This window comes from Hyperolius riggenbachi, chromosome 1 (assembly GCF_040937935.1).
Source record: "Hyperolius riggenbachi isolate aHypRig1 chromosome 1, aHypRig1.pri, whole genome shotgun sequence".
NCBI lineage: Eukaryota > Metazoa > Chordata > Amphibia > Anura > Hyperoliidae > Hyperolius > Hyperolius riggenbachi.
This window is the reverse complement of record NC_090646.1, coordinates 286,707,429-286,732,410: the sequence shown is the minus strand read 5'-3', so window position 1 is coordinate 286,732,410 and position 24,982 is coordinate 286,707,429. Positions and strand designations below refer to the sequence as shown.

At 41.4% G+C, this 24,982-nt stretch overlaps 1 protein-coding gene across 8 annotated transcripts in view; it reads right to left on the bottom strand.

Moving 5' to 3' along the window:
- Positions 1-24,982, bottom strand: part of PSD3 (pleckstrin and Sec7 domain containing 3) — a 674,009-nt gene that overhangs the window by 148,103 nt on the left and 500,924 nt on the right. For all 8 annotated transcript variants that reach the window (XR_011020476.1, XM_068233673.1, XM_068233674.1 and 5 more), the window contains one exon: positions 14,678-14,721. Coding sequence is in view for 5 of the 8 variants with exons in the window: in XM_068233673.1 (XP_068089774.1) it covers positions 14,678-14,721 (44 nt within the window). In the remaining 3 variants the exon portion in view is untranslated. The remainder of the gene's footprint in view (positions 1-14,677; positions 14,722-24,982) is intronic.

Genomic DNA, 24,982 nt, shown 5'->3' with positions numbered 1-24,982 from the left:
AACCACTCTTAGGTTAATGCCAAAAACATAAAGGTAAGTGTATTGTTTTCTCACATAAAACTGGCCATAGTTTGATGTTTCTATCATGGTCTATGACCAATGTAGGGATTAGACCACAGGACTCTTCAAGATGGCGCCGGACTCGGACGCCTCGGCCACAGGGCTCCGGCCTTTTTTGCTTTTTTAATCTTCCTCTCCTCCACTCACCTCTGTGTTTCCACCTCTTTCCGAGGTAGGAGGCGGAGGACATGGGCACTGCCGGCCTGGCTCTGGTTCAGCCACGGATTCCGGCATATGACGGCGGCGAGAGAGATCAGCTGTTCGGGGCCGACGAGAGAGATCAGCTGTTTCGGGGCCGACGAGAGAGATCAGCTGTTTGAGGCCGGCGAGAGAGATCAGCTGTTCGCGTGTGCTTAGGCATGGAGAGGCAGCGTTGATCCGCTGCCGCTGCCTCGGACCACCTGCGCTGATCCCATCATGGCATTGATGGCCCCCAGCATGTTCCAGCCATCCAGTTTCGGGGACGACGCTGTGCAGTGCAGGCCACCGGCCACCCTGCTGGTCGGGTGCGCCCGGCTGCACACAGGCACCGTCGTCGCTGCCCCGAGCCAGCCCCTTCAGCCACCGCCACCTCAAGGGAGAGCTGCCGACCCAGAGGTCAGTGTTCCACGTGGTGCGGGCCTATGGTACATGGCCTGCACAGAGGACGCCGCTCTCGGCTGTTCCGGCCACCGTGTTCAGCTGATGCTGAGCCGCTGCCGAGGAGACCAGGAAGTCACATAGTGGGAGGCGACAGCTGCAGCAGGAGCCGCCGATTAGAGCAGCATGGAGCCCGGGAGACAACCTACAGCAGCTTCTCTGCCGCCGCTCCCCAGCCAACCAAGCCATGTGGAGCCTCAGCCAGAGATAGCTCCTGGGTCTGAGTGAGGGCCGCAGCAGCCATCAGGTCACTGGCCATGCTGCCTTTTCAGCCACCAGACACTGTAGCAACCATCGGAATGCCAGCAGCCATTAGACCCTTGCTCTCCTTCACCGCTGCCCAAGCCTCTCCACCACAGGGTCAACAAGGTACCCGTGATCCTGCACTCCACCACCACTGTGCCTGCAGCCCCATTGTTGTACATCAGCTGCACGGACAACCATTGGGACTTTTTGACCAGGCCACTAGCCAGCTGCGGCAATGCCCAGGGACTATCTCTCTCCTCTCCTCCTCTCTCGATGCTCTGTCCTCACTCTCTCTCTCATCTTATCTTCCTTCCTTTTCTCTTGTATCTTCTCTCGCATCTCTCTCTCTTCCCCAGGGTTGGACTGGGGGGGGCATCTGATTCAAGTATCGCTGCAGAAGCATTTGAGTGCCTATACGGCAGCGGATTACCCCCTCCAGTCCTTCTCCTGGGTCCACTTGTAAGCTTCTATTCTCTATATCTCTCTACGCTTCTTTTCCCGGAATCCTGGGGGGCATCCAATTAGCTGCAGAGCTGTTGAGCGCTGCAGAGAAGGTAGCGCTCCACTCACATAGCACTGGATGTCTCCTCGGGACCTTCCACTATGTAACTATGTAACTATGTAACTAAGTATTATGTTCCATGCACTGTGTACTCACTACTAAATGTAATGTACATTACTGCTTGCGTTTTGCTGTACCATCACCGACCCTGTATGTGCCAAAAATAATTCTGGGTACAACCCCCGTTGTACTTGGCGAAATAAAGTGATTCTGATTCTGATCAAACATAAGGCTTGCGGGCCAAATGCAGGCTTCCTTGTCATTCTATGTGACCCTCCAGTGCTTCAAATGTGCATCATTGTAAGCAGTAAAACAACAACAGCACACTGCCTTCCCACCCAGAGGAGCACATCTGTGACAGTCAGTATTTGAAACATTGTCAGTTTGAAGTGGGGTGCAGCAAAAATCCATGGGACCCATCAGCAAAATTTCCATGGGGCTGTCTCTTGGCATCCAAACCACCTTGTATGGCTAGCATCTTGCCTTGGGCCACATTTCACTTTGCAGATTTTCTGCCGAAGCTGCACTGGGGCAGGTATCTATTAAACTGCTCTACTGCGCTACGCTTCAGAACGGGGAAGAGCTACCCCACCCTCATGTTCGTTATAGTTATGCCACTTAGTTTGAGACTGAGTCTGTTCAATAAATGTTAAATCTGAACAAACAATTTGGCCCCTGACAGACTTGGTTTTAGATTTTGGCCTCTTACGTGATTGAGTTTGACACCCCTATATTAGAGTATGAGCTCCACTTGAGAACAGCTAGTAAAAGGAACTGTTCAATGATCGCTGTAAGGCCTCATTCACACTCAGGCACTTTCAGCCTGCATTCTGCACTTTGCTGACTGCCAGTGATCAGCAAAGCGCTGCAGCACAAGTAATCCTATAAAAACACACACATTGCGGAAATTGTGGCACATTTGCAATTTACCCTGATCGCAAATGTGCTGCATGCACCATTTTCACAGTTCTCATTCACTGGAATGATAATCGCAAAACGCATTTGCTGAAAAATTTCAGAAAACAGCAATGTGCATCACTATTTCCAGTTCCAAGTGTGAGTGAGGCATTACGCAATGTTGAAAATGTCAGTGGTATAGAAATGCATAAGAATACTGTACACTATAAATTTACAAAATTTACTTTGGGCAGAAAATGTGGAGAAATACAGTACCAGTAATTGTTAACATTTGAGGTTAAAGTCCTGATGACTTGAAAACTACTCAGTAGCTGTACCACACATATACCAGCTAAATGTACTGTAGACTGGTCTTTCTCATTCACCACAATGCAGCTGCAGCATTGACATATAACTTTCACACATAATTGCATATTTGAGCTCAGTTACAGCTATGAGGATGACAGATGTCTGCACACACTATTTAGTTTAATTGCAGCATGCAGAAATGAATGTTGCTTGCACTGTTTGGGTGGCTAACCGCTAGAGTACAAAACAAATATGTATGGAAGTAAACCAACAATAACTATCATTAGGAGTCTTGGAAATGGATAATATAGGAATTTGTTCCGCAGCACTGCATTTTTTTTTTAAATTAGCAACTACATTTTGCTAATTGCTATGATCTGTGTTTATCAAGAATTAATACTGGTAGCATATATGTGAACAAGTTATTATACAGAGCGACAATTAGGACTAATTTAGAGCATTTTGCAAACGTCTTAAAGGGGAACTTCAGCCTAAACAAACATACTGTCATCAAGTTACATTAGTTATGTTAATTAGAATAGATAGGTAATATAATCTCTTACCCACCCTGTTTTAAAAGAACAGGCAAATGTTTGTGATTCATGGGGGCTGCCATCTTTGTCATGGGGGCAGCCATATTTTTGGTTGATAGGAGGTGACAAGGAGCAGGAGACACAGTTCCAACTGTCCTGTGTCCTGATAACCCCTCCTAGCTGCATGCGCTAGGCTTCAAAAGTCAAATTCAAAATGTCAATAAAAAAAATTGCACCAAAACAGCAGAAAGAGAACAACAACATCAGAAATCCCATCATGCTTTGCACAGCATCAGGGGAAAAAAGCCCGGGCAGTTTTCTTCTGTGCAGCTAAAAATGAGACTTGTATAAGAGAAACAAAGTTCTGATGCTGTGAAACTGTTAAAGAAACACCAAGCCTTTTCAGTGCTGCTGAGTCGATTTTTAGTCCGGATGTTCGCTTTAAGGTGGCCATACATCTAGTGATTTGGCTGTACGATGAACCATTTGATTATTTTATAGTTTTGAGAGAGAATCGAGTGTATTCCAGAATTCACAATCCATGAAAAGTGGCTGATTTCATGTCACATCGACCAGCTTAGTTGATCGAGCAAGATATCAGTCAATCGCACAGGAATCAGCTACTTTTCACATGTCATTAGATCGACTCTGAATAGATTTTTGCATTCAGAGCATGGAGACACAATATTGAATGTGCAGGTGAATCACATAGGATATCGGTTGTAGTGTGTGGGACACTAGATGATCGACTTTCAAACAACCATACTGAAGTTGATTCCTTAATAAAGTTGATCGCTTTGTCGATTGAATCAGAATCGCTAGATGCATGGCTAGCTTTAATTTCTCTGTACCACCATATTTTAAATCAATCTGTAATCAGTTATAGCTACATTAACTGAGTATGTGATATGCAATCATGCACAGGTGTTTATATAACTTGCAGATTGCACAACAAAACCTAAATTCTAAGTCAGTCAAACACAAATGGCTTTCTCCTATTAACAACCACATTTCAGGATATGGGAAGGAAAATATTGAAGAAACAAGAAAACTCCAGGTCATCAGTCATGTAGGATTCAAGCCTTTGGGAGCATTCTTCAAGGCGTGTGAGCATGTTTGTAAACATGTCTAGATTCCTACATGTCCAATAGGTTGACAGGTAAGGATGCTCAAAGTTAATACAGGTTTCATTTACATAAATTCTGCTCCCCACTCCAGATTCCGCAATTTAAATTAACACTTTAAAGTATGCTAACCCTCACTTGGCATCTGGAGGCCAATCAGAAAATAAAGTTTAACCACTTGACACCTGAGGCATTTTTCCTCTTGTGGACCAGAGCAATTTTCACCTGTCAGCGCTCCTCCCTTTCTTTTTCCAATAACTTAATCACTACTAATCACAGCGTAATGATCTATATCTTGTTTTTCTTGCCACCAATTAGGCTTTCTTTGGGAGTTACAGTATGCCAAGAATAATTTTATCCTAAATGCATTTTAACATGAATAATAAGAAAAAAAATTTATAAAATGCATTATTTTTCAGTTTTTGACCATTATAGTGTTAAAATAAAACATTCTACTGTGGATAAAAGCCACACATTTTATGTGCCCTTTTGTCCCGGTTATTGCAACGTTCAAAAAATTTCCCTAGTACAATCTATGGCGCCAATATTTCATTTGGAAATAAAGGTGCATTTTTTCAGTTTTGCGTCCATCACTAATTACAAGCCCATAAATTAAAAATTAATAGTAATATACTGCCTTGACATACATTTTTAAAAAGTTCAGTCCCTAAGGTAACTACTTATATATTTTTTTTATGTAATTCCCCCCCCCCCCCCCTTATATAAATTAAAAAAAAAGTTTGGGTATTATGGGAGGGTGTGGGAGGGAAATAGTTAATTATATCAGTCAGTGTGGGGATTTTTATTAAATAAAAAGCAATTTTGGTGCAATATACTTTTTGGCCACAAGAGGTCCTCAGTCGTCATTTCCGATTCACGTACGTAAGCACGTGAATCGGAAGTAATCTGTGGCTGTGTAACACAAGAAGATACAATGAATGCCGGCGTCTCGTAGACGCTGGTATTCATTGAATCGGGGACTTAGATTTATGAATGGGACCTGCGGTCCCATTCATTAACTTCCCCTCTATGCGGCGGTAACGGCGGTGCGCGCGCACGCGCGAACGGGAGCGAGCGGCGGCTGCATGCCGCTGCAGACTTGTTTTCACAGCCCTGCTGCATCCTGTCTTTTTTCCAGGGCCGTGATTATACTGCACGGCATGCAGCAAGTAGTTAAACTACTTGCCTGGTCTCTCGAGGTACATTTTTTGTCAGGATCCGGCACGTAGCCCCACCTCCTAGCACAAGAGATCATAGGCACTTCTCTATCTCCTAATAGAGACCCGCCAAGTAGTTTAAACTTTATTCAGAGATGAAATTCATTAACAAAATCGCTTTTGAAGATCAATTCAAAAGTGATTTTGCAGAGATCCTATCTTTTGCATTGGAGCGCAATCACTTCAAAAATGTTGCTGGACCTGCAACTGCATTTGGCCAAACGACAAATGCTCCTGTGGGTTCCCTCCCATCAATTTTTATCATCATCAGCTAAAAGCACTCTAGTGGTTTAGTGCGCCTTTGATCATTGGCTCAAGTGAGGTTCATATACTGTAGCATATTTTATCTCTCTTATACATAGATGTTAGCAAAATCCAATTATGTTGCAAAGTCAAAAGTCTGGATATTGACACATTAATGAAAGAGTACTACTGAGCATTGTGAAGTTAAAAAAACAAAACCAAAAAAAAAACAAAACCAAAAAAAAAGACCTTCAAGAACATCATGTCTACGGCTCTCTAGACACAACATCTTACTTGCAAAATCTGGCTATTGCCATGTTAGCTAAAATGTCATTAAATATCTCAAAATGTGAATTCCTTCAGGGCAAAATAAGCTAATTTACATGAAAACCCACAAAGGACACACAAAATAAACTCTGCTACAATATTTTCTCAATGTAAACTGGCAACAAAAGCAACTATGTCACAGAGTAAAACCCAGGCATATTCATGTCTTATTAATATTATTCTTCAGGCCAAATATATCATGTATAACATTCAGAAAACCAAAGTAAAGTGGAACATCTAAAGGAAAATCTTTTTAATGAGATAAAATGTTTCAAATATTCAAGTGGACCTATGAATGCTTTGTTTACATTTCACACTTATAGGTCCACTGTGATTGGTCTGACAGTACTCACATGAACCCAAATCTGCCAACACTTAGGCCCCTTTCACATCTAAAAGCGCAAAACGCTAGCGTTTTGCACGAGTAATTTTACCGCGATTAGAGCGGTAAAATCACTAGACACTTCCGCGATTCAGAGCAATCGTAGTCAGTGCTTTATTAAGCACTGTACCGCTATCGCTCCAGAATCGCGGCGAATTGCTGCAGGGAACACGTTTTACGATTGCCGCTAATCGCAAAACGCATACGATCGGCACCAATCCTGGCAGTGAGAACACTGTCATAAGGTAATATAGTACTAGTGTAGCACTTTAAAAAGCGCTAGCACTTTAGCGATTAATGGGAATCACCCGCTAATCGCTCAGGTGTGAATGGGCCCTTACACACGTCCTCCCAATCTACAAGCACAAAGACACATCTCTCCAATGTACCAGCAGTCACAGGGCCTCCTCTCACAGATTTCCAGTGCTTACAGAGGGCCTCCCACTCGACCAACTTTCAGAGGTGCTCCCCCCCAATCTGCCAGCATTCACAGAAGCCCCTCAGTCTGCCGACACTCATGGGTGACCCCACAAACTGATGTCTACAAAAGACCTGGCCTAGGTAAGCTGCTGCCCAATGTGGAGCTCTACATGGAAGAGAAGGCAGCTGCTTAAGATTGAGGAAGATGTATATGGAAGTGGATGCTTCATATGAAAGTGAGGGACTGTTGCATATAGAGGGATGAACTGCATATGTAATGCAGATTGAGGCTCAAAAACATTGGCCCATGGGGAAGAAAATATATAAATCTGACCCTAGGTGGTCCCTCAATTTACCAGCAGTTAGAGTTGGTCCCCAGTCTGCTGGAATTCACTGTAGTTCCCCAATATGTCAGCATTCACAAGTGCTCCAACTCAAATCTGCAAACAATAAAGGAGCTACCTAGTCTGTCAGTAGTTACAGGTAATCCACAAACTGCCAAAAGTCCAAGTGGACTTTCAACCTCTGTCAGCATCTGCAGGTGACCTATAATCCAGGGCTGTGGAGTCAGTACAAAAATCATTAAACACAGACTCATTTTATGAAACCACCACCTCAGATTCCTCGAGTCCGACTTCTTAGTCTAATTTTTGCAAAGGCTATGGATTTGGTTCAAAAATCATCCGACTCAGACTCCTCAGTTTACGGAAACCACCGTCTCAGACTCCAGGTACCCAAAATTGCTCCGACTCCTCGGCTTCGACTCCAAAGCCCTGCTATAAACCATTCCAGCAGAAAATCTGTGCCCTCAGTTTCTGTTGGCAGTCTTGAGTAGCCCTCAGATTCTTTAGGCATTTACAGGTAGTCCTCTCTCTCTCAGCAGTTTCTGTTAGCATCCAGTCCCTGTCTATCAGTCACCAATGCATACAGCAACATTTGTTGCCACACATTGGAATGATCTAGAAAGCTACGACACATTTTGAAAAATAAAGGAGCTTGAAGACAATACAGGTACAGTGAAAAGAATGGACACAACTGGGGAGCACTGGAAAGCTGGGGCATACTATAAGGTAATTAAAAAGCTGCAACATACTACTGGAGGCACTGGAACTCCCCTGCAAGGGTCACCAGGACAAGGCATGAGGGACAAAAACAACAATACCTTGAATTTGTCCTACCTCATATTATAACGGTACCTCTTATTAATAAATAATGGAAATACAGAAAAATTCTTTGTAATAGAGATACAGGTGGCAATAAAAAAAACTAACTGAGGTTTTAAATCATCCACAGCTGTCCAAATCTAAAACAAAAGTTCAGGCCGCAGTTGGGCTATAAAGCAATTTGTCTTCAAGTTGGACTGCAGCATACAAGAAATTGCTTTTGTTGTTTCAATTACGTGCTGCTGCTGAGAAATCTGGAGTACATAATCAATCAGAACATGTGGCGTGTTTCACTATTAAATTCAGTTTGGACTCACAAAGGCAAACCTATTCAACAGTCTTGACAAGTGTCTTGAGTCAGGTAGGGAGTAGGGAACATTCAGTGGGGAGAAAGTGGATGCTCAAACAATGCTCTGCTCCATACAAACCAAAGCAATTACTTTTGGGTAGTCTCAGCATTGTTCTTCGAGTCCTCCAGAAAATTGCTCAAAAATGGTAACTATAACAACAAGTTTAGGGTAAAATGATCACATCAATGTGCAAATGATAAGGATTGACCCCGACTAAAATGATTTCATAACATTAAACTACTGATCTGTTAGCCAAAGTGGTAATGCTTTCCTGCGTAGACTCAATATCAGTGGCGTAGCTATGGAGCTGTGGGCCCCCGATGCAAGTTTTACAATGGGGCCCCCAAGCACTTTATAGATAACAATTGATACTGCGCACCAAAACCTGCCAATGGCAACTACAGTATCAGACGTGCAAGAAGGGGATGGGGAACAGTTTGTTAATGATTAACACTATTCAACGTATCTATAGAAGTGATTATTATGAGCACAGGACCAATAGAGAGCTAATACTGCATTTGAGAGAGGGCCCCTCTGGCCCCGATGCGGTCGCAACCTCTGCAAACTCTATACTTATTACTTATCATAATTAATATTCTTTCTTCTAAACGTGCGGACATGGTAATCACGAATAGTACAGTAAAATTCGCATGATGTGCGTAAATTCACAAATTTACATGTGCATATAGTGCACCTAACGTTTACAGGTTTTTATGCTACAGGCAACCTAGGCATTGCATGTATAACGCAAGTTAAACTATTTGCATATAACGGTACTTTCGAGTACGTAAACATGGATAAACTTTACGTGTGCTATATGTTTACGTACATCTTACATCTTTTGTGAATATACACATATATGTTTTACAAAACAGTTTTCCAACTCATCCGCCCTCATCTCCCAAAAAAAACCCTCTCCTTTCTTGGGGAACAAGCATTTATAAGTCATCTAAACAAAAGCCTGAGCGAGCAACAGCAGTACTTATAGAACCACTTCATGTACAGGTAGAAAGGCAATATCATGATCAACGAACCGTGGTGGTGTAGTGGATAGCATTCTCGCCATGCAGTGCCAGGTCCCCAGTTCATATCTGGACCAAGATGCTATCTACATAGTCTGTGTGTTCATCCTTTGTTTACATAGTTTCCTCTGGGCAATCCTGTTTCCTTCAAGACCCCAAAAGATCCAGAGTAGTAAAAAAAAAAAAAAAAATTGGGCTTGGACCCTGATGGACACATGACTATATGGCTAGGGATTAGATTGTGAAACTCTGAGGGACAATCAGAGCCTGAGCACACTGTCGCATTGCTGATTAGATATCAGCAATGCAGTTTTGTGTGTGATATGCAAGGAAATCAGAAAATGCATAGACAGCACTGTCTGATGGCACACTGCTACCCATATTCAGTGCAACACAGAGCTGTCAAAGTCAGAATAATTGAATGGGGCAGTGATGCAATGGAGAGCAATGTAGATACCAAATTTTTGTGTATAACACACGGCCATCTGCATTGCTGAGGGAAGCGCTCAGCGACAAGACTTTATATTTACGGTTTAAAGCACAGTGGAAGATATCAGTGCATTTGACAGTGTAACTGCTGGTCAGCATGGGTGTAATCATGTGTTTTCTACAACCCTCTCTGCTGCTATGTGTCTTTGCCATCACCTTGTAAGTCGGTCTCTAGTGGAGTCACGTTTGAACCATGCTTTTTTCCTGCAAAAAAGTGCCGTTCATCCCCTACTAATACTGATGCAGCAGGAATGATTGGGAAGCAAGGCTAAACACACTACACTGATGCACTGTAGGTGTGGACATCAACATTAGTGCTGCCTGAACTGCCCTTCTGTTCAGGAAGAGTACCTCGCTGCAATATGGCAGTATTAAAGGCACAGGAATACAAGGAAAAATGAATGGAGATACACATAGCAGCAGAGATTACCGTGGGCAGTATGGTGCAATCATCATCACATGGAAATGAGCAGTATGGGCAAAGAAAAAGCACCAGAAATATATCATTCTTGGCTTTTTGCAGAAGGAATATACCGACACTAAATTTTGATCAATTTTCTTATGTAAGACCCAGCACAAAAAAAAGTGTTTTAGACTATCATTTTCCACTCCACTTTTAAGTTCACAATTCACAAGCCTTCATTAACGTCCTGGATGCATCAAAGCCAATGTGCTCAATGGGTTTCTGTCTCATCTACACCCACAATTATTCCAAGGATAAAACAGACTATTCATGAATTCTATCATGTTGAAAAGTTAATCAAAAACTGCACAGTTAATTAATAGATATAAGCTGGAATATCCAATTTATATGTATTATCTGTCATTGTTCATTTAACACAAAATGTTGATTTTACAGACCGACTGGTGGTGTCTATTATTTTTACAGAACTGCTGGAAGCCAGAATATAAACCATGCCTAGTGCCTATAGGAGGTTATGAATCAGAATTAAATCACAGCCTGTAGCTACATTTCCCGGTGGTATATTTATGTTATTAGCAAAAGCAAGTGAGTCATTGCTAAAAGCAGACAACAGAGAGCTAAAAAGCATAGACGAGATAAATCTGTGCAGTCGGAGCTATGATTAAAGATAATATACAATGTGCAAAAGCATTACCACTCCCCACTGCAGTAATAGTGATCAGTAAGCTGATTGCAGACCAAGAGGACCAGGGTATTTATTCTGCTGCTTACTAAGAGCAGATAGAGAACCATACTGACTATCAGTGGTATGCTGCTCATTCTCTTCATACAGAATATAGGGTCATTTACTGACATCATTAACTGCACTGCTGCTAACACACATTACAATCTGAACAGAACCAATCCGTGGTCCGGGCTCTAAAAACTGAACACAACCAGATCCCTGCTGCCCTTCTGCAGCATACGTTTCCAGGTCCATTTAAATTTTTAAAAACATGTCCCCAGCCCTGGCCGTGGGTGGGGGGGGGCGCCGAGCTGGAGGGGGTAGCAGCAAAGACGGGGGGCAGCGGGCACAGGGTCGGACCCCCCTCCCTCACCTTGGTCCGCCGTCACGTCTCCCCCTCCAGCTATTTGCACTATATGTAATGTAATGTGCAGCGAGCAGGGAAGCAATTACCTTCCTTGCGTTTCACCGCTTGCTGCGTGACTTCCTGCAATGCCGCCCTCTATACTTCAGTGGGCGGCATTGCAGGAAGTCATGCGGTGAGCAGAGGAAGGAAGTAGGTAATTGCTTTCCTGCTCGCTGCTCATTACATTACGTATAGCGCAAATAGCTGGAGGGGGTACAAGGGACCAAGGTGAGATAGGGGGAGCCGACCACCTTCCCCTCCGCAGTGCACACTGCCCCCTTTCCTGGTTGCTACCCCCTTCAGGCTACCCGGGGACACCTATGGGAGGGGTAACGTTGAGGGGAGGAGCAGGCAGTAGGCAACCCAGATCTCCCTTCAGTTTTTGTGTGCAAAGTAGCCTGTATACAGGGAGATCAGTTTTTGTATTGCCTTTCAGTACCCCTCCGTGTATCTGGGCTCCGTGAAGTACCAGCAAATCTGGAATCTCTGTTCAGTTTTTAAAACGGATCCCGCAGATCCGTTTTTTAAAGTGTGTGAAGACGGACGCTATTTTTAACACTGGTATCCGTGGCTTTATTTTATGACATGGCTAAAATAATAAGACTGGGCGGTTTGTAAAGTTTCTTTCATTTTGATGTGATCTCAGTATAAGAAAGCATAAAATTAATCCATTGTGAGAATTACTTTCTGGAAGTGTAACCACATTTACTATATATTAAAATGTAAGCTAAAGTGTTATATTGCATGATAACGACGTAAGGTGGGTCAGTCCTTCAGAATATATTTCTCTTGTAAACCATTGTAAATGGTGTGCGTGTTGTGTCTAATTACAGGGGCACAGATGTGATTGTTTGGGGACCTGAACTGCAGTAAACATTGCACATTTTATTACTCTGACCCCAGAGTCTCCCTACATCATAGGCCAAACAAAGGCTAAGGGCCTTTTTCCACTACCCTGCGATTTGATTCTGATCGCAAATTGCAAGGTATATTAAAACTAATGGAAACTGTAGCAGCAATTTCCATTATTGCGATGCGATTTTGGTAAAAGCGCAATCGTCGTCCTGCCGCGTTTTGTATGCGATTGAGCAGTACTATAATGAGTATAGTAGCTCAATCGCAATCGCATGGTGGAAATTGAAACACGATTGCGATCGCAATCGCGATTGCATTTCATAGTGGAAAAGGGCCCTAAGCCCCTTACTGCTCAATTATTGCAGTACAGCGGAAATACATATGGACTGCGGTTTACACCGTGTATTAGGCCTCTTGCACACTGCAAGTGATTCCGATTCAGATTCCGCTTTTCAATCAGTTTTTACATCCGATTCAGATTCCGATTTGCAGTTTGCTCCCTGCACACTGCAAAGAGGAATCTGAATCGGATGTAAAAACTGATTAAAAAGCGGAATCGGAATCACTTGAAGTGCAAGAGGCCTTACGGGGATGCATTTTGTCTTTGAAAGTATCCACTTGAAAAGAAAAAGCAACTCTGTATTCTAAAATGCATCATGCAGCACTTTCCAACAATGCACTGCAATTCACTGCAATGGTAACATGGAGTAATATTTATTGAAACAATTCCATAAACTGTTACATTTTTTTTTGTTTGCCATTCAATGTTATGAAATATTATTTATTTTAGAATGGAGTCATTTATGGGGATCGGTTGAAAAGGGCGCCCGAGCTGCCTGTATGAAAAGGGCGCCGCCATAGACATCAATGTTATTTCTGGAAATATGGGCTACAAGGTGTAGAAAAGGGCGCCCGAGTTTTGATATAGGCTACAAGCGGACTCCCCTTTGTAGCCCATATTTTTTCGGCTACAGTAGGGCGCCCCTTTGTAGCCCATATTTTTTTTCGGCTACAAGGTTTTCGGCTACAGCAAGGTGCCCCTTTGTAGCCCATATTATTGCCTTTTTTTTGTAGCCTATGTTTTTATATGGGCTACAAGCACTGGAAGCCGAATTATTTCATTCCCCCACTATCCATGGCGCCGTGGAGGGGGAATAGTAATTTACACCTCCCAGAGTTTTTTTGCAGCCGAAGTTTTTATATGGGCTACACCAGGCGCCTTTTTTTAATGTAGCCGAAGTTTTTATATGGGCTACACCAGGCGCTTTTTTTTTTGTAGCCGAAGTTTTTATATGGGCTACACCAGGCGCCTTTTTTTGTAGCCGAAGTTTATATGGGCTACACCAGGCACCTTTTTTGTAGCCAAAGTTGCTATATATGGGCTCCACCAGGCGCCCTTTTTTACCGGCGCCCTTTTCATGTAGACCCCATTTATGAATTATTGTTACTTTTTCACATAGCTGAATTAAACCCAGTCTAGGACATACCAATATTGTATTTTAGTTTACGGACCCTATGGAATTGCCTCTATTTATACACATATATAGAGCGAGCGGCTGTGATAAATGGTGTAGACCTGCACTGCTGCAGCAGGTAAATATTACATTGCTCCCTGCACTACTCTGAAGTGGGAGGAGGCGGCAGGGAATGTTTTTTGTTTTTGGTTTGTGTGTGGGTGGAGGTGGTTTGTTTGTAGGCAGGAGAAGCTGGGGGGAGAGGGGGTAGTTTCTTTATTGGCTGGCTGCACTTGTGGGATTAGGGGATTGAGGGCACCATACATTCTAGTTACAACCCTGACCTCAGCAATGTATGGGAGTGCGGTGAAGGAATCAATTTTATATCTCCACAAAAGTGGAATTTCACCACACTCTCTTAAATTTCATGCAAAACTATATACATTACAATATATTAGTAAGCATTACTAAAGCTGTTGTCTGTCTAGGACCAGATCTGTGTTCCCTCTATATGCCAGCACTTCCAACTTAAATAAATGAAGCCTTTACTGCTGAAAACCTGATGATTTTTAACTGGGAATAAAAAAATGAGAACTTGGGAATGAGGTGTCCATAGCTGCAAGGAATAATAATTTACAGAAGAAAAATGGAAACAATTTTTTTAATAATACTCCATTTCAAAATCGATTTACGCATTAAGCTCTATATTTTAGATGCCTTTGAAAATATAGCCAAATGCATTGTACTAACTTTGCTGTGGCCGAACTAATAGTAATGCTTTTGACCATCTCAAAACATTTTACATAAAAATTAGGAGATAATTATACTTACGCAGCCCATTCCAGCTTTTCATTCTTAATAGAGTTGTACAGAGCCTGCATTAAAAAGAAAAACAGATTATTACTTAAAGTAAATACATACCACTTAGTAATAATGACAGTTCTCAGTGAGTAAGAGAGAGCTCCAGACTAAACAATAACTTATTCTCATCTGCTATTTATGTCTACTTCATAAGTGACAATACAAAAAGCTTCTAATACTTCCAATGAGCTCTGCGATTCTTACACAGTTAGCATACTTACACTTAAGTGTGTCTAAAATAACTTTAAAACAGCCCTGATCAATAATGCATTAGATTTGTAATATTTGTTTTTTTGATGATATAGGGACGTCAATACCTGAATGCATGGTGTAAAATATTACCCAGGGGGTTATACTTATGGTAAAATAAATAAAAATAACTGAAGCTGTGTTTATACCTGCTTATATAGTGTGGTTTGGAACTATTTCTATTGATCCTACAGAGTAAATTTTATCTTCTAAACTCATTAGCGTATACAGTTTATATGCCGATAACATCTGAAAACACTCCATACACAAGCAAATTTCTGCCTAATGTTTCCAATCAGTTCCTATATCATCAAAAATCATCAAAATCAATTCAGAGAGGAATCTATTCCACTGACACACTGCAGAATGATGTTCAATTGATTCCTGCAAGGAACTGCAATTGAACATCCCCATTGTACACAGAGGTGCCTGGCTCTTCTACTGACCACATATGCTATTGCTCCGTTGTTATTGCCTGATGAAGCGGGATCAAACCTGCGAAACACGCTGAATATTTGGAGTTCATAAATAAAATATATTGACTGTCTTTACTACAGTCGTTGTGTGTCTACTTGGAGGAGGTAAGTCCACCACTACCTCCTCTATTTACCAATAATTTGGTTTTTAAGCTCATTTAGCTTCCTTTTATCCTCTTGGCGCCTCTGTTCTCCTGCATAATCCCCATTGTACTGTTTGATGAAGAGCAAGGCTATGGATTGCCAAATGACAACTGCTCTTGCCCCGCCCGGTCAACCAAATATTTCCATACGACTGGGCATTTTGGTGGCATCGATTCACAACAGATTCCATGAAAGTACGGTAATTGAACCTGCCGGGAAGCAAACCATAAAATCCATGTGTGTGTGGCCTTGCTTATGTTGTACTGGTATGCTCTGCCTCATTTGTTTTGCAAATATTTCAATATGCAACACACTGCTTGTGGGTAATACAAGTCTACTGCATTGTTGATGAACGCCTCATTTTAAGTTATTTTACATGCGCATGGAATCTGAAAGTGTTGGTGTCATACTTACGTATAAGTGCAGTGTATATCAAAATGTTAGATGCATTTTTATTGGGGTAATTTTTTATGTAGACATAGTCTAACTGCTTCATAGAATTAGAGCTGTTCCCAGTACTTTATGAGGAACAAACTAGTAATAGGTGATACACTTAAATATATTTAGAAGAACATAGGGAGGACTGAGGCACCTTTTTATTGAGACATATTTGGGAAACTCACAGAAATCTCACTTAATTATCTTAGCTATCCAATGACTGCTGTTCACTACCAGGACCTTTATAGCAGTACATGACTGACTAAAAGGTGAGATATACTGAATGAACGGGCCCCATTACAATTACAAGGACATACAAACATACTTTTAGTAAATAATGCATTTTCCACACAAATCTTTACACAAGACAGGAGAGGAACGCCTGGGGAGAAAAAGTCTATAGAAAGCAGCATCACTGTGTCAAAACAGGGATAGATGATTAGTACATATCAAGTAAAACAGAATACCCAAGCAGCTCGGGGTTACCCAAAACCACGAGGAAAGTATAATGGACTTGATAACAAAAAGCTCTGCTAAAAAAGCCAACGCTCAGTGTAGTTTGCCTTCTTAAACAGAAGGTCTTTATGATAATTCAGCTTTAAATGAGCGACTGTGGTCTCCCACAATGCATCACTACTGAACATGAAAATTAAAAAAAGAAATAGTCTATACACAGAATAGCTGTACATACACCATCTTCCTACACTTTCATAAGTATTTGCTTTAGTTTTCCAGAATTGTTAATTATACAAGGCTTTCACATTTGTAGATTATGTTTTTATCCAATACCACACACACACACACACACACACACACACACACGCACGCACGCACGCACGCACGCACGCACACACACACACACACACACACCCCGATTCCGAGGGGTGGGGGGGACACATAACAATCACTCAAAGGGACCCTGACCTCAAAAAATAAACGAAATTGGTACTTACCTGGGGCTTTCTGCAGCCCACCGTAGGTTGGGAGGTCCCTCGGCGTCCTCCTGGCTCCTCTCCCGGTCCCTCCGGCGCATACCACATCGGGGCCACGTGTCGGGCTCCCACTTCCTGAACCGGGACGTTCTTCGTCATTACACTGGCCGCTGTGCGTCATCACGGCGGCCAGCGTGACGTTACTGCGCATGCGCGGTTAAATCGCGCATGCGCAGTACTGTCACGCCGGCCGCCATGATGACGCGCAGGGGCCGGCGTAATGACGAAGAGCGTCCTGGTTCAGGAAGTGGAAGCCCGACACCCGGCCCCGATGTGGTATGCGGCGGAGGGACCGGGAGAGGAGCCAGGACCACGCCGGGGGACCTCCCGACCTACAGTGGGCAGCAGAAAGCCCCAGGTAAGTACCAATTTTGTTTCTATTTAGAGCTCGGAGTCCCTTTAAATGACGCCAACAATCATGGGCAGTAAAGCACATTGTAAACGTGCAATGATCTTACTGAGTGTAGATTGGAATGAATATAACAATCACTTAAATGACACCAGCAATCATGAGCAGTGAAGCACATGGTAAAAGTGCAATGATCTTACTGTATCCGGATTGGAATGAAGTGCACTGAAACATCCCTTTACTGGTAACCTAGGTTAAATATGTTCAGCCCAGATTTGTATATATTGTGCAGATAACATACAGCTAGAAATGTGAGTAAAGAATGATGGGTAAATAAACACACAGTGTCCCAATGTAGCACACTTATATACATCCGGGCTGGACATGTTTATCTTGTGTTACTAGCCAAGGGACCGTTCAGTATACTGTCATTCCAAAGATCAGGAAAAGTAAACACAAACCCAATCTAAGCCCACTGACAGCAATGACAGCAATGGGTGCATTGGGGGCACACACACAGGGGCAGTCTGCACACTGTGCATAGGGGGGGGGGGCACATTCTGAATCCCATTGACACCAATGATTACAGTGGCAATAGTTGAACTTTGAGTGTGACAAGGGGGTGGATATGCTGCATGGGATTGTATACTGTATTTGGCGTTATTGCTGTATTTTATAGGGAGGTGATTGGTACATTTCATATTGGGGAGAGTGTTACGTTTTATATGTGCGATGATTGCTGCACTTAAGGGTAATTGTTGTATTCCTTATGTTAAACAAAAGATGTATAATAGTAGGTAGAAGGCAAAACACATACAACCGATGCAAATTTATTCAGGGGTTCCCCAAGACTTGATTTTTTTTTATTAGGGGTTCCTCAACTCTAAAAGGGTTGAGAAAGGCTGTCCTAGAACATTATGTGAGATCAGGCAGTATTTTCACTGGCTTTGGAACTCTCAGAAATAAACATTCCACACCTGACAGGACTAAAGATGTCGCCACCTGTAATACATTTCAGAATGTAAATCAGGGTGAGGAAAGGTTTTGCAATGGGCAAAACACTGACTAAATAATTTATAAATAGATACTGTACAAAAATAAGCAATTTTATTACATTATTTTGATTACAGTTCCTTTTTAACACTTGCAGTGAGAGAAAAAAAAAGGAACACAGCCTAGCTCTAAGCAAGAATGGGGCTTCATGTACATGTTTATCATTTCACAGGTCATTTTAGGCACTCTGTAGCTGCTGTTGACACTGCTGGAGAGCACTGGAGAGCTGTAGATCACACTACATGACAAACCAGCTTTTTGAAATTTGCAAAAGGCAACCAATAAGCCATAGGTCAGCACTACCAAAAGTTAATGACCGAATTATATTGTAAAATACCACAATATCCTGTGCAACAGGTCAATATAGACAATTGAACAAAAGGAGAAAAACCAAAAGGTTGCACCAGGAGAGTAAAGAGTAAAGGAGGTGGGGTATGGCAATAATAAATGTATAGTACCACAATAATTGCATATGTTTGTATCTACCATCAAATATACATGAGTAATAGTGACAATAATTGCTACCAATAGAATTACATCTCATAAAAAAATCATATAATACACCAACCATAAATATAAATAACATGGACCCTGGGTTTCTTAGCCGATTACGTGCCTCTGATGAATTGGGCATGGCCCACGACTTAGGATGGCCCTGCTTAAAGAGAACCTGTACTGAGTAAAAATATTTAAAATAAACACATGAGGTAACTTCAAATGAACATTGCATAGTTACCTTGCCATCAGTTCTGTTCAGAAGCTCACCATTTTCTTCTGACAATAATCCCTTCCAGTTCTGACAATATTTTGTCAGATCTGAAATATACCAATTGCTGTCAGTAAAATATCAGTTGCTGTCAGTTATAGCTGAGAGGAAAACGGATGTACCAGGTAATGTCCACGTTTCCCTATGGCTCAAGTGAGCGATGTTACAGTTTAACTGTGTGCTGACCAGAAAGCTGTTATGGGTAATGGCCATTTTCAAAATGGAGGATGGAAAATTCCCTTGATCACAGTGAACAAACAAGTCGCAGGACAGGAGAAAGACACTGAGGAGTAGACTACATGGAAGGTAAGTATGACTCGTGTATGCTTATTTTGACTTTTAATTTTTAGTTCAGGTTTTCTTTAAGAGAACTCATGGAGAAGCATGTAATCAGTTTGATCAGCTAATAGATTTGTAAGGTTCTTATTTGCTGGACCTGATCATGTGTTAAACCAGGAAGTCATCACAGGAAATCAGGACCTTACAAATCTATCAGCTGATCAAACTGATCAGCTGATCAGCTACACAAACAAAAGATGACAGTAGAAGTAGAGGACTGTGGTGTTTCTACAATGTTGCACTTGTACATAAATCCTGGGCCCGCAAAACTCTGTATACCACAATATCTAAATACACTAGTTTTATAAACAATCAAGTAAAGTATAGGTTATCAAATAACTGCACAAAAATCAAATCAGAATAAAGTAAGTCTTTGGTGCAATTTAATGAATCATGTGAAAGGAAGGGACAAATTCTGGAAATGTTTTTGAGATGGAAGTAGCAGGAGGTAGTTATATAATTAGAGGACAGGAGATCTTCCTCATACAACACAGAAACATAGCCCAGACTGGATCACAGGATGAAATATTACTTTGAAGAACGGTCTGTGTCTTTATGACTTAGCTTATTCTATACAATAATAAGAAGGAAAAAGTCAAAGCTGACAAATTACAAGAAAAAAAAATTGCAATGCAAAGCAGGGCACAGCTTCCAAGAGACATCCATCACAAGGCTAATTTTCTTTCAACAGCATGCGGTTAACATAGGTAAATGTAAGCTGACTCAACATGAATAATAAAGGTCTAGTATCTCAAAAAGAATAAAGTCAAATTTAAACTCACAACAATAAAGTATAACACCAGTCTATTAGAATATATATATATATATATATATATATATATATATATATATATATATATACATACACATACATACACATACATACATACACCAACTATACAGCATATTCTTTAGCTGCAAGACAGGAAAGCATAAGGGCTGTTTCACACCAAAAATTACATTTTTTGAAGCAATTTTCAGCTGTTGCGATTCTCGTTGCAATTCCATAGTGTGGCAGAATCTGTCAAAATAATGCAAAGTAAAGTCCTAAGAAAGGACCATTACAGAGCTGCTGGCGGGCTAGACTACTCCCTGCACACTAGTTTGCCACTTGGACTGTACTACTGCCATCCATGGAGGTGTTTTTTTTTTTAAAGTAAACAAAACCTTGAGAATCCCCTATGAGGAAATGGACTAGTCCACAACCAGTCAGATGACTGATTTTATTTCATGTTGCTGTCACACTAGGTAGTAAAAATCTATGTATAGTATATTTTACTCTCAGACAAATGTAACAAATATGGACAAATCTCATATGCATGTATTTTACATTTTTATGATACTGATCCTCTAAAAAGTTTACATACATGATGTACTTATAGTAGCAAATTACACAGCTCATTACAAACAGAGGTCTGGGTAAAGAAGGAGGAATTGCGTCTGAATATTTATGTGCTTGTATTTATTTATTATACATATATCATGCCTTTTGATTGCCTGAGGTAACAGATTTTTTTTTGAAAAAAACAAAAAAAAGTTCACTGCTTTTTAAAAGAAAATTATCCATAAAAACTTGAGTGGGATAGCTATTTAGTCAAATGTTTACAGTGCCATGAGAATTGCAACTAATTGGCCCCTTATCGATTTTCCGTTCACTTCTATAGAAAATTCGATCAGAAAATTGACTGGAATTCAGATCGGACATGTTGGAATAATCGATCTGACAATAAATCTGTCAGAAAATTGTATTATGTGTACCTAGAATTAGGCACATCGAAGCAAAGTAATCTGACAGAATGTTTGCTGGTAATCCTTACAATATACAAAGGTGAACTACTGTACATGCACTTTTTTCTCAGCACAAGTGGGATTCCCGGTCATTCTACCCCATGGATACAGTTCTATCATTTGGTCCAGTTAAAGTGAACCTCCGGACTAAAAATCGACTCAGCAGCACTGGAAAGGCCTGGTGTTTCTTTAACAGTTTCACAGCATCAGAACTTTGTTTCTCTTAAAGAAGCCTCATTTTTAGCTGCACAGAAGAAAACTGCCCGGGCTTTTTTCCCCTGATGCTGTGCAAAGCATGATGGGATTTCTGATTTTGTTGTTCTCATTCTGCTGTTTTGGTGCAATTTTTTTTTTTTTTTTTACATTTTGGATTTGACATTTGGAGCCTAGCATGTGCAGCTGGGAGGGGTAATCAGGACACAGGACAGTTGAAACTGTGTCTCCTGCTCCTTGTCACCACCTTTCAACCAAAAAGATGGCTGCCCCCATGACAAAGATGGCAGCCCCCATGAATCCCAAACCTTTGCCTGTTCTTTTAAAACGGGGTGGGTAAGAGATTATATTACCTATCTATTCTAATTAACACAACTAATGTAACTTGATGACAGTATGTTTGTTTAGGCTGAAGTTCCCCTTTAAGATCTCCGTAAAATCTGAATACAGAACTTGAAATTTAATGCTAAATGCTACTACTGAAGTTCATCAATCACAAAATGAGAAATGAAAGATAATTTTGTCATTAACAAAACTGTAGGCAACATTATTCAACAGCAACTACACAGGAAGTAGCAGTTTAAAGAGAACCTGAACTGAAAATTAAAAGTCAAAATAAACATAAACACATCATACTTACCTCCCGGGTAGTCTACTCATCAATCTCTTTCTGCTCTCCTGCGTCCTGTTTGTCCACTTATTTTTTTACTCACTTCAGGTTCCCTTTAACATGCAGGCCAGTGGGGGAGTGGTCAGGGTTGGGCAAGAACAGGGGCAGCAGATGCCACACAAGAGCAGAGAGAGATTGAAGATAAAGATAAGATTGTCTCATATTCTAATTTATTTATTGTATTTATAAAGCGCCAACATATTACGCATCGCTGTACATTAGTTAAGGTTACAGGCAATATTTAGGGGTGACATACAGCAATAAGACAATACAGGAATACATGCAAACCAGATCACGCAGCACATTATGAGTACAAGGTAATGCTTAGTCAGTCATAGGATGGGAGCATGGAGATTAGGCAAGTCGAGTTCACTCAAGAGTCCACTCAGATCCATAGGTTGGGTGTACGGTGATGGAGGTGCGTGAACAGGTAGGAAACATAAGGAAGAGGCCATGCCCAAAGGCTTACAACCTAGAGGGAGGGACACAAAAGGTAGGGGACCAGAGCTTAGCTCCAGGTTTAGAGCACTAGTTGGGGGGGGGGGGGGGGTAGGACAGAGTAAAAAGGTGAGTTTTGAGGGCCTTCTTAAAGATGTTGAAGGACGGGGAAACACTAAGGGGGGGAAGGTAGGGAGTTCCATAGTGTTGGAGCAGCTCTTGAGAAGTCCCGGAGGCATGTATGGGATTGAGTTATGCGGAGGGCAGTCAGGCGAGGTTCATTGGAGGAGCGGAGTGAGCGGCTAGGCGTGTACCTCTGGGTAAGATTGAAAATGTAGGCTGGGTAGGTTTTGTGGACAGATTTGTCGGCCGGACACAATATCTTGAATCTGATTCTGGACTGGATAGGAAGCCAGTGGAGGGATTCACAGAGGGGAGTCGCTGTGGTGGAGTGATGGGAGGAGTGGATAATTCTCGCTGCTGCGTTCATGACAGACTACAGCAGGGCAATTCGGGTCACAGGGAGACCAGACAGAAGGGCGGGAAAATATGAGGGCATGGATGAGTTTGGTGATGACATAAGTCAGGAAAGGGCAGACCTTGCAGATGTTACGGAGGTGGAAGTTGCAAGACTTTATGAGGTTTTGGATGTGGGGGTGAAGGAGGGTGCAGAGTCCAGGGTGACACCCAGACAGCGGGCTTCAACCGTCTTACAATGCATTGGCCCTGATTGAATTCACTTTTTCTTCTAGGTGGTATTGCACATGTTATCAATAAAAGGCCCAAGCAAGCAAGAAAATAATTTTGACACTGTTTTCCCTGACTTATTGGTGCTTCTTCATTTGCAGAGTGCTGAAAAGTTATTTTAAACTGAAAATGAAAATGATCTCCTAGGTGAAAACTTAGGAAAAAAGGGAATTGAATAAGGGCCATAGGCTGCTATGTTGGTGGTATCAAGAAATGACAGAAGGCGGCCAAGAATACAATGAAAGTAGGGCTCCTTTTCCAATTGCTGCGATCCGCTCAAGAAAGTGGATCACTCGCGTTTTGCTAATTGTAACAGCACCACGATTAAGATGTAAATTGCGGTGTTCTTTTTCTATTAATACGTTTTGCTTTTTCCACAAACCAACGCCTGCACGATTTTTGGTGCAATTGTGCTTAATTAAAAAGGATAGTATTGCAGTAAAAAGCATAGTTCATGTTCAAACACCAGTGATTTTGTGGTGCTTTTTCCCAGAAAACTTTGAAAAACTATTTAGAAGAAGACTTGTGCTATCCCACGAGCACTTGCTTCCTGTTCACAGTACAGATGAAAAGAGGAAAAGGAGCAATAGTGTGTAGCCCATATAAAGCCACACACTGTGCTATACACCAAAGATGAGACTGGGTACTCAGATGTGGCGTACACCAACAAAATCTGAACAAAGATTGCATCAGATCTGTTGGCAGAATTTAAACATTATCTAATTATTTTCAATGTACTAATAAACTATCAAGTCTTACATTTTTCAATTTTCAAACTGAAAAAAATGCGACTTTTCCAGCCGGTAGAATTCAAACAAAATAGCAACCGCACACAGAAAAGTAAAAAAAAAAATGCAGCGAATTTTTATCATGGGGAAAAAAATTACCAAAAAAACTCAATCTGCAATTTGCGATTGCAAGTGAAAAAGAACCCAAACAAAAGCTTGCAAATGGTGTGCACTTGTGGCTTCCCCCTCAGAATATGGTTCAGACTGTAGGTAAAACATATTCATCCTATTCCTGTAGATTTCATGGATGCACACAATTTAATAATCAGGACAATACAACCTCATTACGAAAGTCTTACCTTTAGATCAAATATATTAAAGGTGAGAAGAATGTTTAACTAGTAAAAAAAGAAATACCGTCCATCAAGGTGTATAGGTGTATACAATTATCAAATTCCAAATCTTAAATTTGTGTAATCAATAAGGCAATTGAGAGAAGTAGGGGCATTGCTGCAATTCACTTAGTTCCAACAATGAAGTACAAGAAAAGAACAATGAAGGTATTGCAAATGACCTTTACAGTCTTCAGACTAACATTATTGAAACAAAAGTGCAAGTCTGGGAATAAAACGATTATAAAGGTGAAGAGGGAAAAAAAGAGCAAGCTCAGGAAAACTATTTATCTACTGCAACAAATGCCCGGAATTTTCCTCATTTCTTTTTCCAGTCATAATTCACAGTGCAGTGACCGGGTATGTAGAGAAACCTTTCAGCCTGCTAAAAGTGATTACTCTGTACGCTTTAGACACACAAACTTAAAGTAGAATCCCAAGTTTGAATGTTGAAATAAAATGCTATATACTAACTAGTGCTTAGACACAATGG